Source organism: Sapajus apella, unplaced genomic scaffold (genome assembly GCF_009761245.1).
Source record: "Sapajus apella isolate SASKATOON/1434 unplaced genomic scaffold, GSC_monkey_1.0 scaffold172, whole genome shotgun sequence".
Lineage (NCBI taxonomy): Eukaryota > Metazoa > Chordata > Mammalia > Primates > Cebidae > Sapajus > Sapajus apella.
The window spans coordinates 1,028,413-1,050,671 of NW_022437112.1; the positions used below are offsets into that span (position 1 = coordinate 1,028,413).

The following is a 22,259-nucleotide window of genomic DNA, read 5'->3' on the forward strand; positions in this document are numbered from 1 at the left end:
TTTTGAGACGGAGTTTCACTCATGTTACCCAGGCTGGAGTGCAATGGTGCGATCTCGGCTCACCGCAACCTCCGCCTCCTGGGTTCAGGCAATTCTCCTGCCTCAGCCTCCTGAGTAGCTGGGATTACAGGCACACACCACCACGCCCAGCTAATTTTTTTTGCATTTTTAGTAGAGACGGGGTTTCACCATGTTGGCCAGGATGGTCTCGATCTCTTTACCTCGTGATCCACCCGCCTCAGCCTCCCAAAGTGCTGGGATTACAGGCTTGAGCCACCGCGCCCGGCCCCCATTTTCATACCTAAATAAAATGGCTACAAGATGAAAAGCCACACGTCTCCCCCATATTTTGCTTATAAGGTAATTCCTAGTGAGCTGTTAAAATTTCGCCATGACAATGCAAATTGATAGCTTATCTTTACAGGTGCAGTCGCCCCTGCCCACCGCACACAAATGCATATCTGATTGCTCCCCATCCCATTTTGTCCAGATTATCTTATGCAAAATGCAGATTCCCTGCATTTCCCCTCTGCCCCATTCGCTTATGTCATCTTAGGTAAAAAATACAGATTCACTGAGCCAGACAAAAGCGTGAATAACTATTTTTCCCCATCCCCCTCTTCCATAAAAATTATGTACTGCTCAATTTCCCACTCTTTCCCCTTTAAATTTGGAGCCTTCAAAATCGTCTCCGGAGGAAGGCACAGGCCTGTCTCCCTGTGCACATCTTTAACTTTGGCAGATAAATCTCGTAGACTTGTGTCATCGTTTTTCTCAATTGACAACGTGGACACAAAGAAGGGAACACCAGACACCAGGGCCTCCTTGAGGGCAGACGGCGGGAGAAGAGTGGGGATGGAAAACCTACCTACCGGGTACTATGCTTATTCCCTGGGTCACGGTGACATAATCTGTACACCAAGCCCCTGTGACACACAACTTACCTATATAACAAACCTACACAAGGACCCTCGAACCTAAAATAAAAGTTAAAAACGATGCTCTATAAGCTTTTGCATCCGATTGGTGGTTGAGTCTTTGTTCTGAAGGTTTGCGCGTATACCCACTCAGTAAATTTATATGCTTCTTCTCCTATCAATTAAGCCGCCTCATGTCAGTGAGTTTCAGAGAAAATTTAGGGGGCCAAGAGCCGCGGCTCTCACAGAGCCTGATGAGACCATATCTTTAAAAAAAAAAAGCACTTCTCGCTTTGCAAGAACTCTTGGCACATATTAGTTAAAAAGATTGGGTACTCAAGGCCAGGCACAGTGGCTGACGTCCATAATCCCAGCACTTTGGGAGGCCAAGGAGGGCACATCACCTGAAGGCAGGAGTTCGAGACCAGCCTGGCCAACACGATGAAATCCCCGTCTCCACTAAAAATATAAAAATTAGCCGGGTGTGGTGGCACATGCCTGTGATTCCCGCTACTCGGGGGGCTGAGCCAGCAGAATTGCTGGAACCCAGGAGGCGGAGGTTGAAGTGAGCAGACCCACCACTCCCAACCATTGAAAGTGTTTTCTGTTCTGTTTGACGTAAGTGAGCTGCACCCCTAAACAATGTCCCGTTTGTTGGATGCTAGTTCTTTGCTCTGTTTACGTTTACCTAAACAGAGGTGTGTGTGTATGTGTGTGTGTGTGTGGCTACACCCACCCTCCTGGGGAACAGAAACCAGACAGCCCAGCACAGATAGGTTCTCAGAAGACCAGGCACCAGCACAGAGCACCCCACTCACCAAAGACTCCAGGTAGAAGGCCCAGGGCAGAATGCAACCGGGATCCCAGAAAGATGACCCCTCCCGCCCTCCGCCCACCACCGCGTGCCCAGATGCGGGGGTACCGTGTGTGTTGCCGGAGCTGTCATAACCGGAGTAGCCACCGCCGCCGCCTCCTGTTAGACAGAGAAGGTAGAGTTGAAGGATGTTCAGGGGTCCGAGCATGGAATGTCCTGCAGGTGTTGGTCTGTCCAGCTCATTGGGGTGACAACAAGTCATGTGACTGTGTCATTCCCAAGGGAGCTCCAAAGAGTAATCAGCAGCAGGGAGAGTCAAGGGAGGCCCCACCAAAGCTTCCTCGTCCCTGCGGGAAAACTCAAGCCAACACTGAGTTCTAGCTATGAAACACACTTTGCCGTCACAGAACAAACATTTACTCCGGGAACTCCAAGTTCCTGCAGGCTCACCCTCTTCCTGCTGAGAAACCGATATGAGAACAGCCACACCGAGGCAGGATTACAAGGACCTTCCAGAGGATGGCCTCAATCATAAATATTTCAGTTTCTCTTTTCAAAAATAACTAGTTATTTTTAGTTTATTCCTGATTGTTAACGTAATAAATTCCAAGACAATGCTCCTTATTTACTGCAAGTAAATGTGGCAGAACAGATGACTGGATGCAATCAGGGTGTCCAGCTTTGCAAAATATCTAGAACAATCCCTTATGTCTTCTAAAATAAAGCCGCAGAACTAAACACACCAGAAACCTCATGTGCTTGAAACTAAAGCCTCAAACGTCACACTCTTCAGCCCAGTGCTGCACGCATCTCTCCCTCCTATTGGCCATGCTTGCATTTCCATATGAAAGATTCTTGGTAGACATTCACCTCCAATTACAGAGAAAACTTTATACTAGAAGGTTTTACATATGTCTGCGTGCATAAAGATATATGTACACATATAAAGTATACATACACACACACATATACCTAAAACTATATATACACATATATAAAGGGACATATATACACATACATAAAAAAGTGTGCATACATATATGAAGGTACATATGTATATATAATAATATAGAAACATGTAAGCTATATACACATACATATATGAAAAGATATTAACAAATGCGTGCATGTACAAAGAATGCATATATACACATAAAATATATACTTACATATTTACACATAAAGGTTATATACAGATATATATCTATATATAAAGATATTTATACACATAAAGACACATACGTTGGTATATATAGAAGTGTACAAATAAATATACACATACATATATAAAAGCACATATACATAAAGGTATATATGTACATATATACAGATATATATAAATAAAGGTATATATTTATATACATGTAAAATACATATTTATATAATGTACACATATAAAAATGTGTATAAAATATATACGTATATAAAGATATACATAAAGATATATTAAAAGATATACATATAGACCAGGTGTAGTGGCTCATGCCTGTAATCCCAGCACTTTGGGAGGCCAAAGTGGGTGGATCACTTGAGGCCACAAGTTCAAGACCAGCCTGGCCAAGTGAAACCCTATCTCTACAAAAAATACAAAAATTAGCCAGGCATGGTGGAGGGTGCCTGTCATCCCAGCTACTGAGGAGGCTGAGGCAAAAGAATCACTTGAACCTGAGAGGCAGAGGTTGCAGTGAGCCAAGACTGTGCCAACGTATTCCAGCCTAGGTGATAAAGCAAGACTTCAGGTCAAAAAAAAAAAAAAAAGGAAATAAATAAAATAAAATATGCATATACACACATATAAAATATATACTTATGTAAGTGTTTATACCTATATAAAAGCGGCATATAGATATATAAAGATATTTGGATACATATATAAAGACATTTATATACCTCCATAAAGATACACACACATGTACATATAAAGTGTGTATATATATTTCTAATGTAAATAAAGGTATATACACAAAAAGGGATAAGTGCACATAAAGAAATTTATACACACATATAAAGATACATACATGTGAATATATAAATATACACATACACATATAAAAGCATATACGCATAAAGGTATATATGTACATATATAAAGCTATGTATAAGTAAAGGGATATATTTAATTATATATGTAAAGATGTGTATTTATATAACATACACATAAAATATAAAAATGTATATGTATTCAAAGATACACATAAATATATGTTAAAAATATATAGATATATTAAAAGATATACATATAGATACATAATATATAAAAGCCTATATTGGTATATAAATATACAGACATACACAAATATAAAACATGTATGTGTATAAAGATATATAAGCATGTGTATAAAGTCAGAAATATACATATATAAAAACATAAAAAATCCATATACATGCGTATGTAAATGTGTTTATGTAGATTTAAAAGCACATAGAGACACAAATATAGATGTGCGAACTTCCGTGTACACGCAGATGGAGGTGGCTAAGCACGCATGTGCATGAAGCTGTGTCGAGGCACAGACAGCCACACTTCCGCATGTGGAGTCTAAGCAGAAATGCCCACACGTGTTTCCATGGAGCCTCCAGTTGAATCTGTTCATTTTGTTTCCATCCCGTCCACCAGCCCGGAGAGGCGAACAGATGCCCAGACCGCGACGCCACTGATGCAGCCACGGGGCCTTCTCGTCAGCCCCTGCACCAGCCTATCGTCCGCCCGTGACCAGCTTTGCCCCTGGACTGGGCGTCCCTCTCTCCCGAACCTCAGGCCTCTCACCACCCTCTCAGCAAATCCACGTGTCCCGCCTGCAGAGGCTCAGCACCTACCTGCAGGTGGCCTGGGCCTGGGCGGGTAGTGTCCGTCATTGCGGTCCCCATCATTGAAGTAACCTGTGGGCAGAGCACACGGCGTTGCTAACGTGCCCTCTCCAGAGGGGGCACTGGGGCAGGTTTTGGAGGAGAGCGTTCCGATGCCAACGAACTCTTGGCAGGATGCCCACAGGTACCAGGCATTAAATGACCTTGCGGGCGGCCGCCCAGCCTGCAGGAGGCATGTGCAGGGCCAGGACGGCGGCAGGGTGGCCTCATAATGTGGACGCTTGCCCCTCTTGTGCTCAAAGCCCTCCCAGGGCTGACCGTGAGCTGGGGTGCAGCTCGGGCTGTGGTGTCTGCCTGCTGCCTGGACCCCTCTCTCGGGGTGCCCATCTCACAATCCCCTGCCCTTCCCTCCTTCCCTGGATGTTCCCGGTGCTCCTGCCTCTGGACCTTTGCACGCCCCTTTCCCTCTGCTCCCTCCTGGCCGTCCTTCCTGGATGAGCCAGCGTCGCCTGTCACCACGTCCCTGTCCAGCTCTCCTTCTGCCCCGCTGCCACCCAGGCCGTCCCCTGCTCAGAATCCTCCACCATCATCTCCTATCCTGCCCCCAGTCCTGAACCAAGCCTGAAGGAGATGTGGGGCTTTTCCTTCTCTCCTGACGGCTCCTCTTGTTCCATCAAACGAGGCACCCGCCCCGGGCTTCGCCATCACCACAGGCAGGCTCCTAACCCCCTGCTCACCCTTGCCCCTGGTGTTGGCACTGGCCGATTCCCCAGGCAGAATTCCAGCTCCCCAGGTCCCCACAACACACTCCCTTTTTCCCTTTCAAGTTCCTGCTCACAATTTTGTCTAAAACCAGCACCATCCCTCCGTCTCTCTTGGCATCCAGGGCACCACCGCTGCCCACCCCAGCAGACTTGTTTCATCCATTTCTTCCTGCTCATTGCTGCCCCGACACGAGACCTACCTGCGTCCTCCCCAAAAAACAAAGAGGTATGTGCAAGACAGAGAAGATCCCAGAGCCCTGAGACTCCGCCTGAGAGCTTTCTCAACACCCAAGGCCACCCGCAAGCCTCATTTCCTACAATGTCCTTTGTGGCCCTCACAAACGTCCCACTGCCGCATTCCCCTGGGCCTCCGCCCTCTGACGGCCTCTGCCACGGACTCAGCTACTTCAGGCTCAAATGAGAGCCAAGGAGACCTTCCTCGTATGCTTCCTGGACTCCTGATTAAGCCTTGAACCCTGCCTTTCCTCTCCAAGACTGGCGCATAGAGAAGTAGTTAGGTCTCTGGGCGTCTATAAGAAATCCATGCTCACGTGCACCAGCATCACTGTGGGGCAGGAAACTGCCGAGTGGGTTTATGAAACACGTGAGAGGTCAGGCAGCTGCGGTGGCTCACGCCTACGGGCGCAGCTCGTTGGGCGGTGAAGTCCGGAGGATTGCTTGGTGCCAGGAGTTGGAGAGCAGCCAGGACAGAATGGTAAGACCCCCTGTCTCTACAAAAAAATGTGCTGAGTGTGGTGGCTTTCCCCTGCAGTCCTGTCTGCAGTAGGCCCAGCTGGGGGAATCACTTGAGCTCAGGAATTGGAGGCTGCAGTGAGCTATGATCACACTGCATTTCAGCCTGAGTAGCACAGAGACTCTGTAGAAAGAAGAAAGAAAGAGAGAGAGAGAGAGAGGGAGGAAGGAAGGAAGGAAGGGAGGGAGGGAGGGAGGGAGGGAAAAGAAAATGTATGAAATGCAAAAGCAGGGTGGTTGTGCTTTGTCTTAGCAGGAACGCTGCCTCAGCAAGGACCTTCCAGCCTTTGGGGCTGCCTGCGGGCAAGCGAGTGCCTCTAATCGGATCCTGCAGCGGCACAGGCCTGTGAAGCTGAAGTCCCGGTAGCACGCGCAAAGGTTCTGGGGAGTGCAAGAGCCATTGCACTTGGCTTAAAAGGCTGTTTCCTAGGGCTGCGCGCAGGGCTCACGTCGGTAACCCAGCACTTTGCGAGGTCAAAGCGGGAGGATCACTTAAGGCCAGGAGTTTGTGACCAGCCTGGGCAACATAGCGAGACCCTGTCCCTAAACACACAAACAAACAACAACAAACAAAAAGGAAAAATTAGCCAGGTGGGGTGGTGTTTGCCTGTAGTCCCAGCTACTCAGGAGGCTGAGGTGGGAGGATTGCTTGAGCCCAGGAGGTGGAGGCTGCAGTGAGCTGTGATCCCGCCACTGCATTTTAGCCTGGGCAACCCAGTAAGTCCCTGTCTCAAAACAATAATAAAAACACGAACGTTACTAAAACAGCTTTTTAATTTTCGTTTTTATTTATTTTTGAGATGGAGTCTCACTCTGTTGCCCGGGCTGGAGTGCAATGGCATGATCTCAGCTCACTGCAGCTCTGACAGAATTCCACCTACCAGGTTCAAGAGATTCGCCTGCCTCAGTCTGTCAAGTACAGGTGTACACCATCATCCCTGGCTAAGTTTTGTATTTTTAATAAAGGCGAAGTTTCACCATGTTTTCCAGGCTGCTGTGGAATTCCTGACCTCAAGTGATCTGCCTGTCTTGTCTTACCAAAGTGCTGGGATTACACGCTTGAGCCACGGTACGTGGCCCAAAACACTTATAAAATTGTTTTCATACTTATTACCAGGCTGGGCCACAACAGCTAGCGCTTGTAATCGCAGCATTTTGGGAGGCTGAGGGAGAGTATTGTTTGAGGCCAGGAGTTCAAGACTAGCCTAGACAACATAGCGAGATCCTGTCTCTGAAAAAAAAATTAAAAAGAGTTGTGTATGGTGGTGTGCATCTGTAGTCCCAGCTACTTGAAAGGCCGAGGGAGGAAGATCACTTGAACCCAGGAGACCGAGGCTGCGATCACATCACTTCACGCTGGCGAGGGCAAAAGAGCGAAACCCTGTCTCCAAAGTAAATAATCAAATAAAATACTAAAATAAATCAATAAATAATACTCATTACCTCCACTGTTGCCGGAATTGCCGGGCTGGGGCTGCGGGCGTGGCTTCAGCGTTGGGTAGATAACTGTTGGAAAACAACAGGACGGCTTTAGAAACATAATGACATATTTCAGGTAGCTATCACCTATAAATAAGAATGCCAAAACAGAAAGGATGTCACTGCCCATCCCTTTTACAGAGCTTATTAATCATATAGACAATATTCACAACACTATTTCAGAGCTTACAATTAAAAAACACCTTCACTGTGTACTCTAAGCTTACCCACTGGTGCTTCCAGCAAGGAATCTGCAGATCTCTGAGATTAGCAGGGCAGAAAGTCTTCTGTTGACGTTTCCCCGTTTAGGGCTATTACAAACGTCAGTCACCAATATGAGGATGAAAGCATCTGACCCTTTGCTAGTGTGTCATATTTCCATCTCGCTGGTTCGCACCCTCTCATTTGAATTTGTTTGGTTCTTGTTTTGAAACAGGGTCCTGCTCTGTGGCCCAGGCTCGAGTGCAGTGGGGAGATCATAGCTCCCTGCAGCCTCGACCTCCTGGACTCAAACGATCCTCCCACCCCAGCCGCCCATGTAGCTCAGACTACAGGTTCACAGCACCATGTTTAGCTAATTTTGTTAATTTCTGTGGAGACAGGGTCTTGCTATGTTGCCCGGGCTGGTCTCAAATTCCTGGCCTCAAGCAATCTTCCTGTCCTGTCATCCCAAAGGGCTAAGAGCCTAGGGATGAGCCACACTGAGCCCGGCTTCATTTAAATTTCTTAAAACTTTTGCCATGACTTTTGCACGTTTGTGAAGTTTACTAGGAGCTTCGTCTCACAGAGACCCTTCTTTATTTTTTTTTTTTTAAGATGGAGTCTTGCTCTTTTGCCCAGGCTGAAATGCAGTGGCAAGATCTCGGCTCACTGCAACTTCTGCCTCCTGAATTCAAGCCATTCTCCTGCCTCAGCCTCCCGAGTAGCTGTTATTACAGGCGTCCGCCACCACGCCCGGCTAATTTTTCTATTTTTAGTAGAGATGGGTTTCACTATGTTGTTCAAGCTGATCTCAAACTCCTTACCTCAGCTGATCCGCCTGCCTCGGCCTCCCAAAGTGCTGGGATTATGGGAGTGAGCCACCTCGTCCAGCACTGCCCCAGGACTGTTGCAGGTGACATTCTTTCTGCCATGACCTCCCTCCTGTTCCCTGTCCATCACTTTACACACTCCCTAAGTATTTGAAGAACCCACTTGTCACCTGGAAAAGCATTAGCTCATCCCTCCTGTCCCAGCTTAAATGTCCCTTGACCCTACTGAAGCAGCCAAAATGAGATCATCGATGCCAGCTCTTTGCACAATGTGAGTCTGTATCTCCAGTACATTTTTGTTGCTGGACTAGAAACTTTATTTTCTGTACCCATTTTATATTCCTCTACCTGGCACTCCCAGTACCTGGCAAGTGCTTACCCACCTTGGGTCAAGATGCAATTACGTTAATTCACAAAAAAAGCCATCCATATTGTTCTCAAAGTCCTTCTTCAGAACAGACATCAGAACATTGGAAATCTGGGCTGAGAGTGACTGGTTTGTCACTTCTCCGAACAGTTTCTTTCTCTTTTTCTTTGTCTCTCTCTAGAGACTGGTTCTTACTCTGCTGCTCAGGCTGGAGTGCACTGGTGCAATCATAGCTCACTGCAGCCTCCACCTCCTGGGCTCAAGTGATCCTCCTCCTGCCTCAGCCTCCAGAGTATAGCTGGGACTACAGGCGTGGACCACCATGTTCTGCCTGGATTCTAATTTTTCCTTCTTTTCTGAGATGGAGTCTTGCTCCGTCGCCCAGGCTGGAGTGCAATGGTGCAATCTCAGCTCCCTGCCATCTCCTCCGCCCAGGTTAAGGCAATTTTCCTACCTTAACCTCCAGAGTAGCTGGGATTACAGGTGCACAGCACCATGCCTGTGTAATTTTTGTAGTTTCAGGTAGAGACAGGGTTTTACCATGTTGGTCGGGCTGGTCTTGAACTCCTGACTTCAGGTGATCCACCCACATCGGCCTCAGAAAGTGCTGGGATTACAGGTGTGAGCCACTATGCCTGGCCTAGACTCTCTTTCGAGGCCTCTCAAATGAAACAGCTGTGGGGATTATGGAAGCCTGGGGGCCAAACAGAGGAGTGGAGACCAGGCACGAGGGAGCTGTAGTTTCCAGGGCAGAAGACACTGCCCGGAGCTCAGGAGCCGCGTCCGTGGCTTGGTTCAGGACCTCTCTTGGCCCCTCACTGTGAGGTCAGCCCATCCTGCCCTCAAAATGACTTCCTCTGTGAACTTCCCCTCCTCCAGTCACACACAGAACCTCCGACTGCATTCATTCCTGGGCTTACTCCTGAGGCCTCTCTCCTGGACTTGGAGACGCCGTCTTCTCCCTGTGTCCTCACAGGGTCCTTCCTCTGTGTTTGTCTGTGTCCTCATCCCCTCTTACTGTGACACCAGTCCTTTTGGATCAGGACCCACCCTAGTGACATTTTATCTTAATCTCCTCCTTGAAGGTCCCACCTCCAAAGACAGTCACATTCTGAGGAAACTCGGGGTCAGGACTTCATCGTATGAATTTGCCAGGAGACATAATTCACCCCATAACAGCTGCATCAAACAGAATCCATGCCTGTCTTGTTACTTTCAAGACAATAGGGGACCGGGCAAAGTGGCTCACGCCTGTAATCCCAGCACTTTGGGACGCCAAGGTGGGTGGATCACAATGTCAGGTGTTCGAGACCAGCCTGGCCAACATGGTGAAACTCCATCTCTACTAAAAATACAAAAATTAGCCAGGCGTAGTGGCAGGCGCTTGGCATCCCAGCTACTCAGAAGTCTGAGGCAGGAGAATCACTTGAACCCGGGAGGCGGAGGTTGCAGCGAGCCGAGATTAGGCCACTGCACTCCAGCCTCGGCAACAGAGCAAGACTTCATATCAGAAAAAGAAAATGAATAAAATATTCATATACACACATATAAAATATATACTTATATAAGATATTTATACACATATAAAAGTTGTATATAGATATATAAAGATATTTATATACATATAGAAAGACATTTGTATACCTACATAAACATATATACACATGTATATATAAAGTTATGTGTATATATATAACATATGTGAAAGTATATGCACATAAAGGTATATGTGTACATAAAGACATACTAACATATAAAGATATACACGTATAAAAGTATATATATAAATATATACATACATATATAAAAGCATATATAAATAAAGGTATATATGTACACATATAATGATATATATAAATAAAGGCATATGTTTAATTATATATGTAAAGATATATATTTATATAACACACATAAAATATAAAAATTACATAAAATGCATATGTATTTTAAAATATACATAAACTTATAAAAAATAAAGATATATTAAAAGAAATACATATAGATACATAAATATATAAAAAGCATATATGTGCATATAATCATAAAAATAAACACATATAAAACATGTACATATGTAAAGATATATGTAAGCATATATATAAAGTCAGGAATATACATATATGAAAACACAGGTATCTATGTAGTGTATATATACAAAAGCATGTATGTTCACACATGAAAAAACCCATTTACCATACATGCGTATGTAAATGTGTTTATGTAGATTTAAAAGCACATAGAGACACAAATATAGATGTGCGAACATCCGTGTACACGCAGATGGAGGTGGCTAAGCACGCATGTGCATGAAGCTGTGTCGAGGCACAGACAGCCACACTTCCGCATGTGGAGTCTAAGCAGAAATGCCCACACGTGTTTCCATGGAGCCTCCAGTTGAATCTGTTCATTTTGTTTCCATCCCGTCCACCAGCCCGGAGAGGCGGACAGATGCCCAGACCGCGACGCCACTGATGCAGCCACGGGGCCTTCTCGTCAGCCCCTGCACCAGCCTATCGTCCGCCCGTGACCAGGTTTGCCCCTGGACTGGGCGTCCCTCTCTCCCGAACCTCAGGCCTCTCACCACCCTCTCTGAGCAAATCCACGTGTCCCGCCTGGAGAGGCTCAGCACCTACCTGCAGGCTCCTAACCCCCTGCCTGTAGGGAAAAGACCCCATAAGTGCGGAGCCTATAAATAATGAATAAGAAAGTAACTATAACAGTAGTTAGTAGTTATTCATATGTGATCTTATTTATAGGTGATCTTAATTCTTTTACTAATGCCTCTCAGGTCGGAAGTGTGAACCTGGGGTGACATCGTGAAATGAATGACCCTAAGGTGCTCTAAGCTCTAAGTCCTCTGTCACGCCCGCATAAGGGCTGCTGGAGGGCGCCTCGGCTGTGCGACAGTGTCAGCGCTGTGAAAGCACCTGCTGTTCAGCCAGCTCGGGAAGGAGATGTCCAAGATGGCCAAGACGTCTCCTTCCTCAGGGGAGTGAGGAGAAAACTCTGCTTCTCCAAGCTCTCGTGGTAAGCCTGACCGTGGACACCCGGGGACTTAACTGTCTCTGTGTGGTGCTGTGCTTCAGTGGTCACGTTCCCTGGCTACTTTCAAGTTCTGCTTCTGCACCTGGTTCCTTTTTTCTTAGAAAAGATAATCAGTAATAGTAACATAGATCTTAATGTTTTAGTTCTTTCATGATAAGTATAGAAAAGGTGCTGATGCATTATGCTCCTTACCTCACTTGGGGTGCCAGAAATTCCTGAGCCCTCACCTGTATGCCACACCCTATTTTACCTTGTCCCCAGTCACCCACCACCAAGACCACGCCCTACCTACACCCTACCTTCCCTGCCCCCAGATTTGCAACTCAATAAAAGTCAGGGCGTCCGGGCATTTGGGGCCACTGCTGGTCTCCACGATCTGGGTAGCTGTGGACCCCTGGGCCCAAACTCTCTTTTCTCAATCTCCATGTCTTGTGCCTTTTATTTCTACAATTTCTCCTCTTCGAACCAGCAGGGAGGGGCTCACAGAGCCCCGTAGGGCTGGACCCCACACCTGCCCCCCACCCCCACCGTTCACCCATTGGCACTGGCTGATTCCCCAGGCAGAAGTCCAGCTCCCCAGGTCCCCACAACCCATTCCCCTTTCTCTTTCAAGTTCCTGCGCAACTATCTTGTCTGAAACCAGCACCATCCCCATCTCTCGGCTCCCAGGGCTCCGCCGCTGCCCAGCCCAGTAGACACGTTTCATCCATTTTGGTCAACTGTGTGATTCCATCTTCTTTGAATTTTTCTTTGCAGCAAATGGAATCATCATATCCCTCTCAGTTGCCTCATAGTCGCTCTCCTCCATTTTCTTTTCGTTTCTTTTCTTTCTTTCTTTATTTTTTGCTATCCTTCTGTTTTGGGGGAGGAGCGATGTATGCACAATTGTGCTCTCTAACCAGAATTTCCGCATCTGTAGATCCAATGGCCCGATCTCCACTCACTGCAAACTCCACCTCCTGAGCTCAAGTGATTCTCATGCCTCAGCCTCCTGAGTAGCTGGGACTACAGGTGAGGTTATGCTTTTTTTTTTTTTATCTTATCTAAGAAAAACCTCCTAACCCTGAGATTATAAGACATTTCCCTCTATTTTTCAAAAACAATTGTTTTCTTTTACATTCAGGTTTGTAATCCACCTGCAGTTTATTTCTAAGTATTGCATGAGGCCAGACGCGGTGGTTCACACCTGTAATCCCAGCACTTTGGGAGGCCGAGGCGAGCAGGTCACCTGAGGTTAGGAGTTTGAGACCAGCCTGGCCAACTTGTTGAAACCCCATCTCTACTAAAAATACAAAAATTAGCCGGGCGTGATGGCGTGTGCCTGTAGTCCCAGCTGAGGCACAAGAGTTGCTTGAACCCGGGAGGAGAAGGTTGCGGTGAGACAAGATCGCACCACTGCGCTCCAGCCTGGTCGAAAGGATTGCATGAGGTTGCCGGTTGATCACATATCATCCACAAGAAGAGCCAGTTGGCTCAATCCCGCCTGTGTAGAATCTGCTTTCTTCTTCCATTGTTTTATAGCTGCAACCTCTCTCAAATGCCAAGACACAATTTAGTCGCTCTGTTTCCAGCCCTTCTGAACCTATGCATTGCTCAGTTTCTGTCTCTGAGCTGCGGCTTTCATTTTTTTTTTTTCTTTTGAGACAGGATCTCGCTCTGTCACTCAGGCTGGAGTGCACTGGCATGATCTTGGTTCACTGCAACCTCCACCTCCTGTGTTCAAGTGATTCTCCAGCCTCAGCTTCCTGAGTAGCTGAGACTATAGGCACATGCCATCATGCCTGGCTAATTTTTGTATATTTAATTAGAGATGGGGTTTTGCCACGTTGGCCAGGTTGATCTTGAATTTCTGACCTCAGGTAATCCGCCACCTTGGCCTCCCAAAGTGCTAGGATTACAGGCCTAAGCCACTGCCCTGGACCAAAAGTTACCTTTTTAATTGAAAAATAAATAAATAAAATGAGGTGAGATTTACACATAAATTAACCATCTAAAAGTGAACACTTCGGGGCATTTAGAACATTCGTAACGTTGTGCAACCATCATCTCTGTGTACTTCCAGAACATTTCATTCCCCTGAAAGGAGACCTGGAGTTCATCAAGCTGTCACTCTCCCTTTCCCCTCCAGCTACTGGCGGTCACAACACTGCCTCGGGTCCTAGGGATTCGCCTATTCTTGAAATTTCATATTCATAAAAATATACACTATGTGATCTTACGTGTGTCTGGTTTCTTTCTCTTTACAAAATGTTTCTGAGGTTGAACCACTTTGTAGCAATTATCAGTGCTTCATTCCTCTTCAGGGCTAAATAATACTCCATTGTGTGGGTGGACCACATTTTGTTTATCCACTCCTTCCACTGATGAACATGTGAGTTATTTCTGCCTTTTAGCTATAATGAATAGTGCTGCTGTGAACATTTGTGTACAAGTTGTTCTTAGAACACCTGTTTTCAATTATTTTGAGTATACACCTAGGAGTGGAATTGCTGGTTCATAGGATAATTCTGTATTTAACTTTTTAAGGATCCACAAAAGTATTTGTTCACAGTGGCTGTACCATTTTAGACTCCCACCAGCAATAAACAAGCATTCCAGTTTCCTCACATCCTTGTCAACACTTGTTATTTTCAATTTTAGATTTTAGCCATCCCAGTGCTGCTTTAATGTGGTTGTGATTTGCATTTCCCTAATCACCACATTTTGCCTTTAATATCTATTATCTGGCACAGTTCTTGCATCTCCTTAACACACCCCACAATTCTGTAAAACATCCTCAAACATCCATCCATAAGCATCAGTTCAAGGACGTTGCCTCAGTTTCTCCCAGCCGAAGAGTCACTCACCTGAGTTTGGCTTCTTGGTGGGTTCTGTGAACAAAGAGAAAATAAATGCAATATGCATTGAAGATTCATCAGAAGCACAAAGAAAGGGCTGGGCACTGTGGCTCACATCTGTAATCCCAGCAGTTTGGGAGGCCAAAATGGGTGGATCACACTGTCAGGAGTTCAAGACGAGCCTGGCCAACATAGTGAAACCTTGTCTCTACTAAAAATACAAAAAATTAGCTGGGTATGGTGTCAGGCGCCTGTAGTCCCAGCTACTTGGGAGGCTGATGCAGGAGAATCACTTGCACCTGGGAGATGGAGGTTGCTTCAGTGAGCAAAGATCGCGCCACTGCACTCCAGCCTGGGTGACAGTGTGAGACTCCAACTCAAAAAAAAAAAAAAAAAAAAGGCCATTAACACCCTGATGAAATATAAAAAGTGACAAAGCAATACAAAGTAAATGATATGGACACAAATTCCATGGTATATTTGGGGAAAAAAGCAAGGAAATACCCTTAAAATCTATTCAAAAACAATCTGCCCTCAAGGCTGTAAGGTTGCCCACAGGATGGCCACAGTAGCTGAGAGCATCCAAGACAAGGGAGTGAGCCCCCGTCTCTAGAGCCACCACAGAGCCGGACAGTAGGCCGGGCGGGGAGGGAGGCAAAAGAAAAGATGGGGAAAGCCTTGCAGCTTCTAGAATGATGGCTTTTCTCACTTTCTTTCATTCACGAATTTATTCATTCAGCAAACATGTATCGTGTGGATGTGGACATCAGGTCGGGAGTGCTCACCTTCACTGGCAGCTCTGTGAGTGAAGGTGAGCAGAGAAAATGATAGGAGAATGGAGAAGAAGTATGCTCTGGCAGGGGAGATTGGGGGCCATAAATTCAGATCAGGATGTGGGACAATGACGGATATGAACTTAAGTGTAGGAAAAGCAGTAACTGAGCCGGGCATGCTAGTGTGTCTCTGTAATCCCAGCATTTTGAGAGACCAAGGTGGAAGGATTGCTTGAGCCCAGGAGTTTGAGGCCAGCCTGGGCAACATAGTGAGATTCCATCTCTACAAAAAATCAAAAAAAATTAGCTGGGCATGGGAGCACACACCTGTAGTTCCAGCTACTTGGGAGGCTGAGGTGGGAGGATTGTTTGAGCCAGGAAGTCAAGGCTGTGTGGTAAGCTATGATTGCACCACAGCACTCCAGCCTGGGCAACAGAGCAAGACTCCCATCTCAATAAAATAAAACATAAAATAAAATAATAAAATACTAGTATACTTCTAAACTACAGGCTTCAGAAGCACAGACCTATCAAGAAACGAGACTGAGACTTTTAGAGAGTGTGTAAAAGTTTGTCTCAAGGCACCTGCAATCTCCTATAAAGAAAAAAGATCTCAACACCAAGAAATTCCAAACACCGGCCCAACCCAACTCCAAAGTAACCATGCAGCTGACACTATTAGACCCAAGCTGAAAAGAGAAGGCTCCCCTTGAAATATTGGCACTTACCAGGGTCATCAAGGGCGTCTGCCAAGTCAAAGTCTCTCTGACCTATTGGGAGCAAACAGGGCGTAAGTCCACACCATGATGGAAAGGCCAGAATCCCCCTCGTTCCTCACCTCACACTGCTTTCCTCCTCCTGCAAGCCCAGGGTTGCCAGAGAGATACAACTAACCATGAGCTACGTGGGAGATGCAACCACCACCTCTACCTACTCCCAGAACATACTTCTCACCCAAAGGAAGACCCCTGTTCCCATTCAGCAGTCACTTCCCCTGCTGCCTCCCCAGCCCCTGACAACAACTAATCCACCTTCTGTTGGATTGCCTGTTCCATGAATTGCCTGTTCTGCAAATTTCGTATAAATAGAATTCTACAATATGTGGTATTTTGTGGCTGGCTTCTTTCACTGAGCATGAGGCTTTTCAGTTGCATCCACATTGCAATCCGTGCCAGTATTTTATTCCTGCTCATGGCCAGGGAACTTTGAAGGAAGCCTCTCTCCGAGTACATAGACTTCTCTCCTGGACCGTTCCACTCACAGCTTAGGACTGGCATTTCCCCCATACATAAACACACACACACACACACACACACACACACACATTCTCTCTCTCACACACACAAAGAGAGAATCTAGGTTGAGAGGGGTTGCCCTAGAAAAAGGTGAAGCAGAACAACATGAGGATCCTGGATCCTTGAGAGACTGTATGGAACGGAGGACACCTTTGCCACCTCACCTGGCTGCAACACAAACAAGAGGTAAACTTTTAATTCTTTGGGGGCTGTTTGTTACAGCAGCCAGCCTACACTGACAAATACAGGGTCCAGGGTCGGGAAGCAACCTGTGTGCACAAGCTGAGGTTCCCACCTGATCCAAAAGCAGTTAACCTAATGAATGTGTCTGCAGCAGAGATGAGAACATTCCCATCTTTGTGACTCATCATTGAAAACACACTGCAGAATTCGTGAGGATGAAGGGTCCCTCCTGCTGACATATATGCACACCTTGCCTTTTGTTCCCCCTTGCCCCCTGCCAGTACTACCCCTGCAGAGAAAACACCACCAGAGAACTTATCAGGAGGTAGAGGATGCAGGCGGGAGGGCATTGAATCAGCGCTTCCTATGCACTGAGTTCTGTTGCAGTAATGCCAGGCGTCCAAGCAGCTCATCCGCCCACCCGAGGATGTTGTTTTCACCAGCATGCACATTTCCCAAAGGAAGAACCTGAGCTTCTGGGAGGTTTAGGGCAAGGCAGGAGCACAGTCAGAATTTGCAGAATTGTCCGGGGGAACAGCCTCTTGCTCAAACACTAAGCCCTGGAGGAGCCTACGCCTGGGGGAAGCAGGTAAGCCATCGGTGCTGGGTCTCCCCCACCTCTGATGCCTGTCTCCCTCCCAGAAATCTGTCTGCCTGGGTGTTGCTTGCTCTGGAGGAAGGTTCAAGGACTACAACATAGATTTGTACAGCCTGTGGCATGGCTCCAGCGAGATGCCACCAGGGCAGGCTTTGTGGCTCCTTGTGGAGGTAATGAGGGCCTCTCCGGAGCAGAAGGTGTATCCCCAAGCAGGAATGCACACAGCAGCTGCCCCTGGTCCTACACAGCAGTTTCCTTCCAACTTGAGGAGCCCACATGTCCCTCTCAGATGACGTTCTCTGCTGCCAGTGATCGCTATAGGCTCACCTGTAAGAACAACCCGGCTCTTCTTTGCTCCCTCCAGCTCTCTCCGTATTTTTTTTTTTTTGTATGTATGATTTTTAAACAGTCTCGCTCTGTCACCCAGGCTAGAGTGCAATGGCACAATCTCGGCCCACTGCAACCTCCACCTCCCGGGTTCAAACAATTCTCCTGCCTCAGTCCCCTGAGTAGCTGGCATTACAACTGCATGCAACATCACACCCAGCAAACTTTTGTATTTTTAGTAGAGACAGGGTTTCACCATGTTGGCCAGGCTGGTCTTGAACTCCTGACCCCAAGTGATCTGCCTGCCTCGGCCTTCCAAGGTGCTGGGATTACAGGCATGAGCCACTGTGCCCGGCCTCCTCCAGCTGTCTTGGTCATCATTGCCCAAGGTGCTGAGACTGGGCTGCAGGACAGGAGCCATGTCAGCCTCTCGGATCTGTGAGATATTTCCCCTCCAAGGCTGTCAGCAGTTCCAGTCGAGACATCTGTCTAGGACCCCAGGGTTCAGCATCTCGGCTATGCACACACCCTGAGAATTTAGACTCCAGTCCCTGTTCACTGTTGCCCAATATCTTTCACTGTGTTGTATCTCAGCCCAACCCAGCAACTCCAGGCATCCGCTAGGCAGCCACTTTACAATCTCCTCCAGTCTGTGCACCCGGCCCCTCCCTATTTCCCTAAATAACCAAAGGTGCCTCGGTGTTCTCTCTCCCCTCCCAGCGCCTCCTCTCTGAAATGCGGTTGCATAAACCAGGCAGGTGGCAGCTCTGTTCACCCTGCAGCAGGGGGCCAGGTTGCAGAGGAGGCTCCTTCAGCTTTGACATGCTCCTGACGGCCCTGGGTGGTGGCAGGAATTGGGGGAGGGGGGTGGAGTGTCACAGAGGAAGTGGAGGAGGGTGGTTTGGGGCTTTGCTAGGTTTCAGGGGTTGCACTGCAGCCAGAAGTTGCTGCATGTGTGACTCACACACACGAGGCCGCTGTCGGTCACACCCAGACCTCGTTACATAAATCAGGCGGACTCTGGCAGCGTCAGGCGGCCTGGGCACTGAGACAGTCTCCAGTCCTGCCCGCCAGGCAGGAAATCTATCTCACAGGCAGGGCCCCCTGTCCTTTCTCCCCTCCAGGCAGGTTGCAGCAAAGCCACGGCTGGGGTCCTCATGGGCTGGGAGATGTCCCAGGTAGACCATGCTGACTCTGGGGTGTCTGGCTCCAAGGTCAGGAGATGCACGTGATGCTTTTGCTTTCCCAGGGTTCATTTTCCACTAGGAACATAAGGCAGGGCAGGAACAGGAGATGTGTTTCCAATTTGCTTCTCTGATTTGCTTTAGTGAACTCAGCGGCTTTTAATCAAATCCTCGTGTTCTGGGATCCTCAACCTCATTTTGTGCTGGGCCTATGACATTGGTCCTCGGTTGCTGGCATCCTGGAGATGTCGACTAAATGGCTCCTGTAGGTGGGTGGGAAGGCCGCGCGTGACAGGGAAGCCCCCAGTAAAGCTGCCCTTGGGACCCTTCAGAGCCAAACCCTGAGATGTCGGCTTGCAGGGCTTCTTCTGTAGCCCGCAGGCACCAAACCCCTCCTGGGTTCAGATTCCACCCCTGCCGGATGCAAAGATGCTTCTTTCTGGACTTCGCCCGCTGCCCGCATTCTTTACGTGGATTCAGACCTACAAGTTGTTCGGGCTCAGGAAACCAAACCCCAAGAGCAGGCTCAGCAGCAGAAGTTCCTCCCAGAGCTTTTCCAGCCCTCCTGTGTCTGAGTCCCAGTCTCCCCTGAGGCACTGTAGGAACTAGAATCTCTCTTCCCCCAGGCGGGTCCTAGAAACAAGAATGTCCCTCCCCCAAAGCCAGCCACAAAACCTAAAAACAGGACTCTAAGTTTCCCTCCATCCTATCTGCATCAAGACTGGCCACAGGGAAGTTCCCCGACCTGCCAGGTTTGGGCGTCCTAAGACCCCCATCCCAGAAAGGGTCCCGCCCCCCACACCCAGAAGGAAGGAGCACTGCTCTGAGAGGCCAAGAGGAGTCTACACAGACCACCCAGTCTCCCCCAAGTGGTGTGTGCACATGGTCCCTCAGGACCTGGGTGACACGCGGACTATGCTTCAGCAGGTCTGGCTAGGCCGAGGACACAGTGCTTCTCATCAGCTCCTGGGGGATGCTGAGGCTGCAGATCCATATATCTCACTTTGCAGGACAGAGGCTTGGCAATGGCTTCCCAGAGTTGCTACGATAAAATCCCACAGACTGGGCAGGCAGCTTAAACAGCCTTGATTCTCCCACAGTCCTGGAGGCTGGCGGTCTGAGATCCAGGTGTGGGCAGGGTGCTTCCTGCTGAGGCCTCTTCTTGCTTGTAGCCACGTCTTCTCCCTGCGTCTTTACAGGGTCGTCCTTCAGTGTGTGTCTGTGTCCTCCTCTCCTCTTTTTATAAAGACCTCATTGTGCCCTTCTCACCTGTGGAGACCCTCTCTCTAAACACAGGCACGTTCCGAGGTCCTGGGGATTAGGCTTTCAATATATAAATTTCGGAGGTGCACAACTCAGCCCTTAACAGAGATAACTCATTCATTGGAATAGGAATGTGTTTGTCTGCTGGGGCTGCGGTAGCAAAGTCCCACAGGCCAGGCAGCGTAAGCAGCAGACACTGATTCTGTCACAAGCCTGGAGGCTGGAAGGGCGACATCAAGGTGTGGGCCGGCTGGCTCCTCCTGAGGCCTCTGTCCTTGGCTTGTGGATGCTGTCTTCTCCCTGAGTCCCCACGAGGTCATCCCTGTCTGCATGTCTGTGTCCTCATCTCATCTTTTTGTAAGGTCCATAGTGCAGCTAGATCAGGGCTCCACCTGGTGACCTCATTTTACCTGAATTGCCTCTTTAAAGACCCTGTCTGCAAACAGAGTTGCAATCGAAGGTCCTGCGGGCTTCCATTTGTAAAAATGAGGAGGGTCCGATTCGGCTCACGACACACTTAAACCACGGGACGCAGTCAGCCGCAGTGTGCATGCCATCGACGGCCTGGCTCAGTGGACACAGCCAGGGTGTGGGTATCTGGACAGTTTCATCTCAGCGACATCATGTACCTGGCCCACGCTCTCAACAATACTATCCGTTAATTTTTTTTTTTTTTTTTTTTTTTTTTGGCAGAGTCTCGCTCAGTTGCCCAGGCTGGAGTGCAGGGGTACAATCTCGGCTCACTGCAGTGCAATGGCGCAATCTCAGCTCATTGCAACCTCCACCTCCTGGGTTCAAGCAATTCTCTCACCTCGGCCTTCCGAGTAGCTGGAATTATGAGCACACACCAGCACCGCATCCTGATAATATTTTGTATTTTCAGTAGAGATGGGGTTTCGCCATGTTGGCCTGGCTAGTCTCGAATTCCTGAGCTCAGGTGATCCGCGCGCCTCGGCCTCCCAAAGTGCTGGGATTACAGGGGTGAGCCACCGCGCCCAGCCTCTTCCTTTATGTTGTGTCGGTTTCCTTTTCTGCACTGGCAAAGTCAGGAGAACCATGATTGTGCTGAACACCCAGGGCTGCGGGCGCAGGTAGGTAGATAGCTTGGGGAAAGAGCTTTGCAAAACCAGACATTTTTCAGCATGGAGGAATTGTCACTAATATATAGAAACCCACCAACTGTTAAGTGATGACTCTGGAAGTCATCCCAGTCCTGGGCCTTGGATGAAAAAGACAGGCTTCTAGGGCAGGTCTGTGGAGCGCCGGGTCACACGGCCATTGCAGTATCTGCCTCAATGCCTCGCAGACCCTACAGGGTATGAGAATCAGCCCAGAATTCGGCCAAACGCAGATTCTGGGTCAGCAGGTCTGTGTGGGGCTATAACTATCCTTTATTGTGATTATAATAAAATAAGAAAATATTTTTAAGAAAAATCTCAGGAGGCATTGATTCAGGTTTAAAGAAATGTTCCTAGGTTGAAATGCGCTTTCCTCTCTTTCTTTTCTTTCTTCTTTCTTTCTTTCATCTCTTTCTTTTTCTTTCTTTCTTCTTTCCCCTCCCTCCCTCCCTTCCTCCCTCGCTTGCTTGCTTCCTTCCTTCCATTCTTTTTCGTTCTTCTGCTTTTGCTTCTTCCTCTTTATCTTCCTGTTTCCTCCTCTCCTTCCCTTTCCTCCTCCTTCTTCCTCCTCCTCCTCCTTCCCTCCTGCTCCTCTTCCTCTTCCTCCTCCTCCTCCTCCTCCTCCTTCTCCTCCTCTTTCTCCTCCTCCTCCTCCTTCCTCCTCCTCCTTCTCCTCCTCTTTCTCCTCCTCCTCCTCCTTCCT

The 22,259-nt window shown here is 47.9% G+C and overlaps 1 protein-coding gene across 4 annotated transcripts in view; it reads right to left on the minus strand.

The window, feature by feature from the left end:
- Positions 1–22,259, minus strand: part of XG (Xg glycoprotein (Xg blood group)) — a 43,438-nt gene that overhangs the window by 14,604 nt on the left and 6,575 nt on the right. The window contains exons 2-5 of one of the 4 annotated variants that reach the window (XM_032267761.1): positions 16,317–16,358; positions 14,825–14,848; positions 4,549–4,611; positions 1,840–1,890 (exon numbers count right to left, since the gene is read on the minus strand). In XM_032267761.1, the coding sequence (XP_032123652.1) occupies positions 1,840–1,890; positions 4,549–4,611; positions 14,825–14,848; positions 16,317–16,358 (180 nt within the window). Of the gene's footprint in view, positions 1–1,839; positions 1,891–2,005; positions 2,602–4,548; positions 4,612–7,499; positions 7,801–14,824; positions 14,849–16,316; positions 16,359–22,259 lie in introns of those variants that run through there. The other 3 variants (XM_032267760.1, XM_032267763.1, XM_032267762.1) reach the window with 3 other exon arrangements.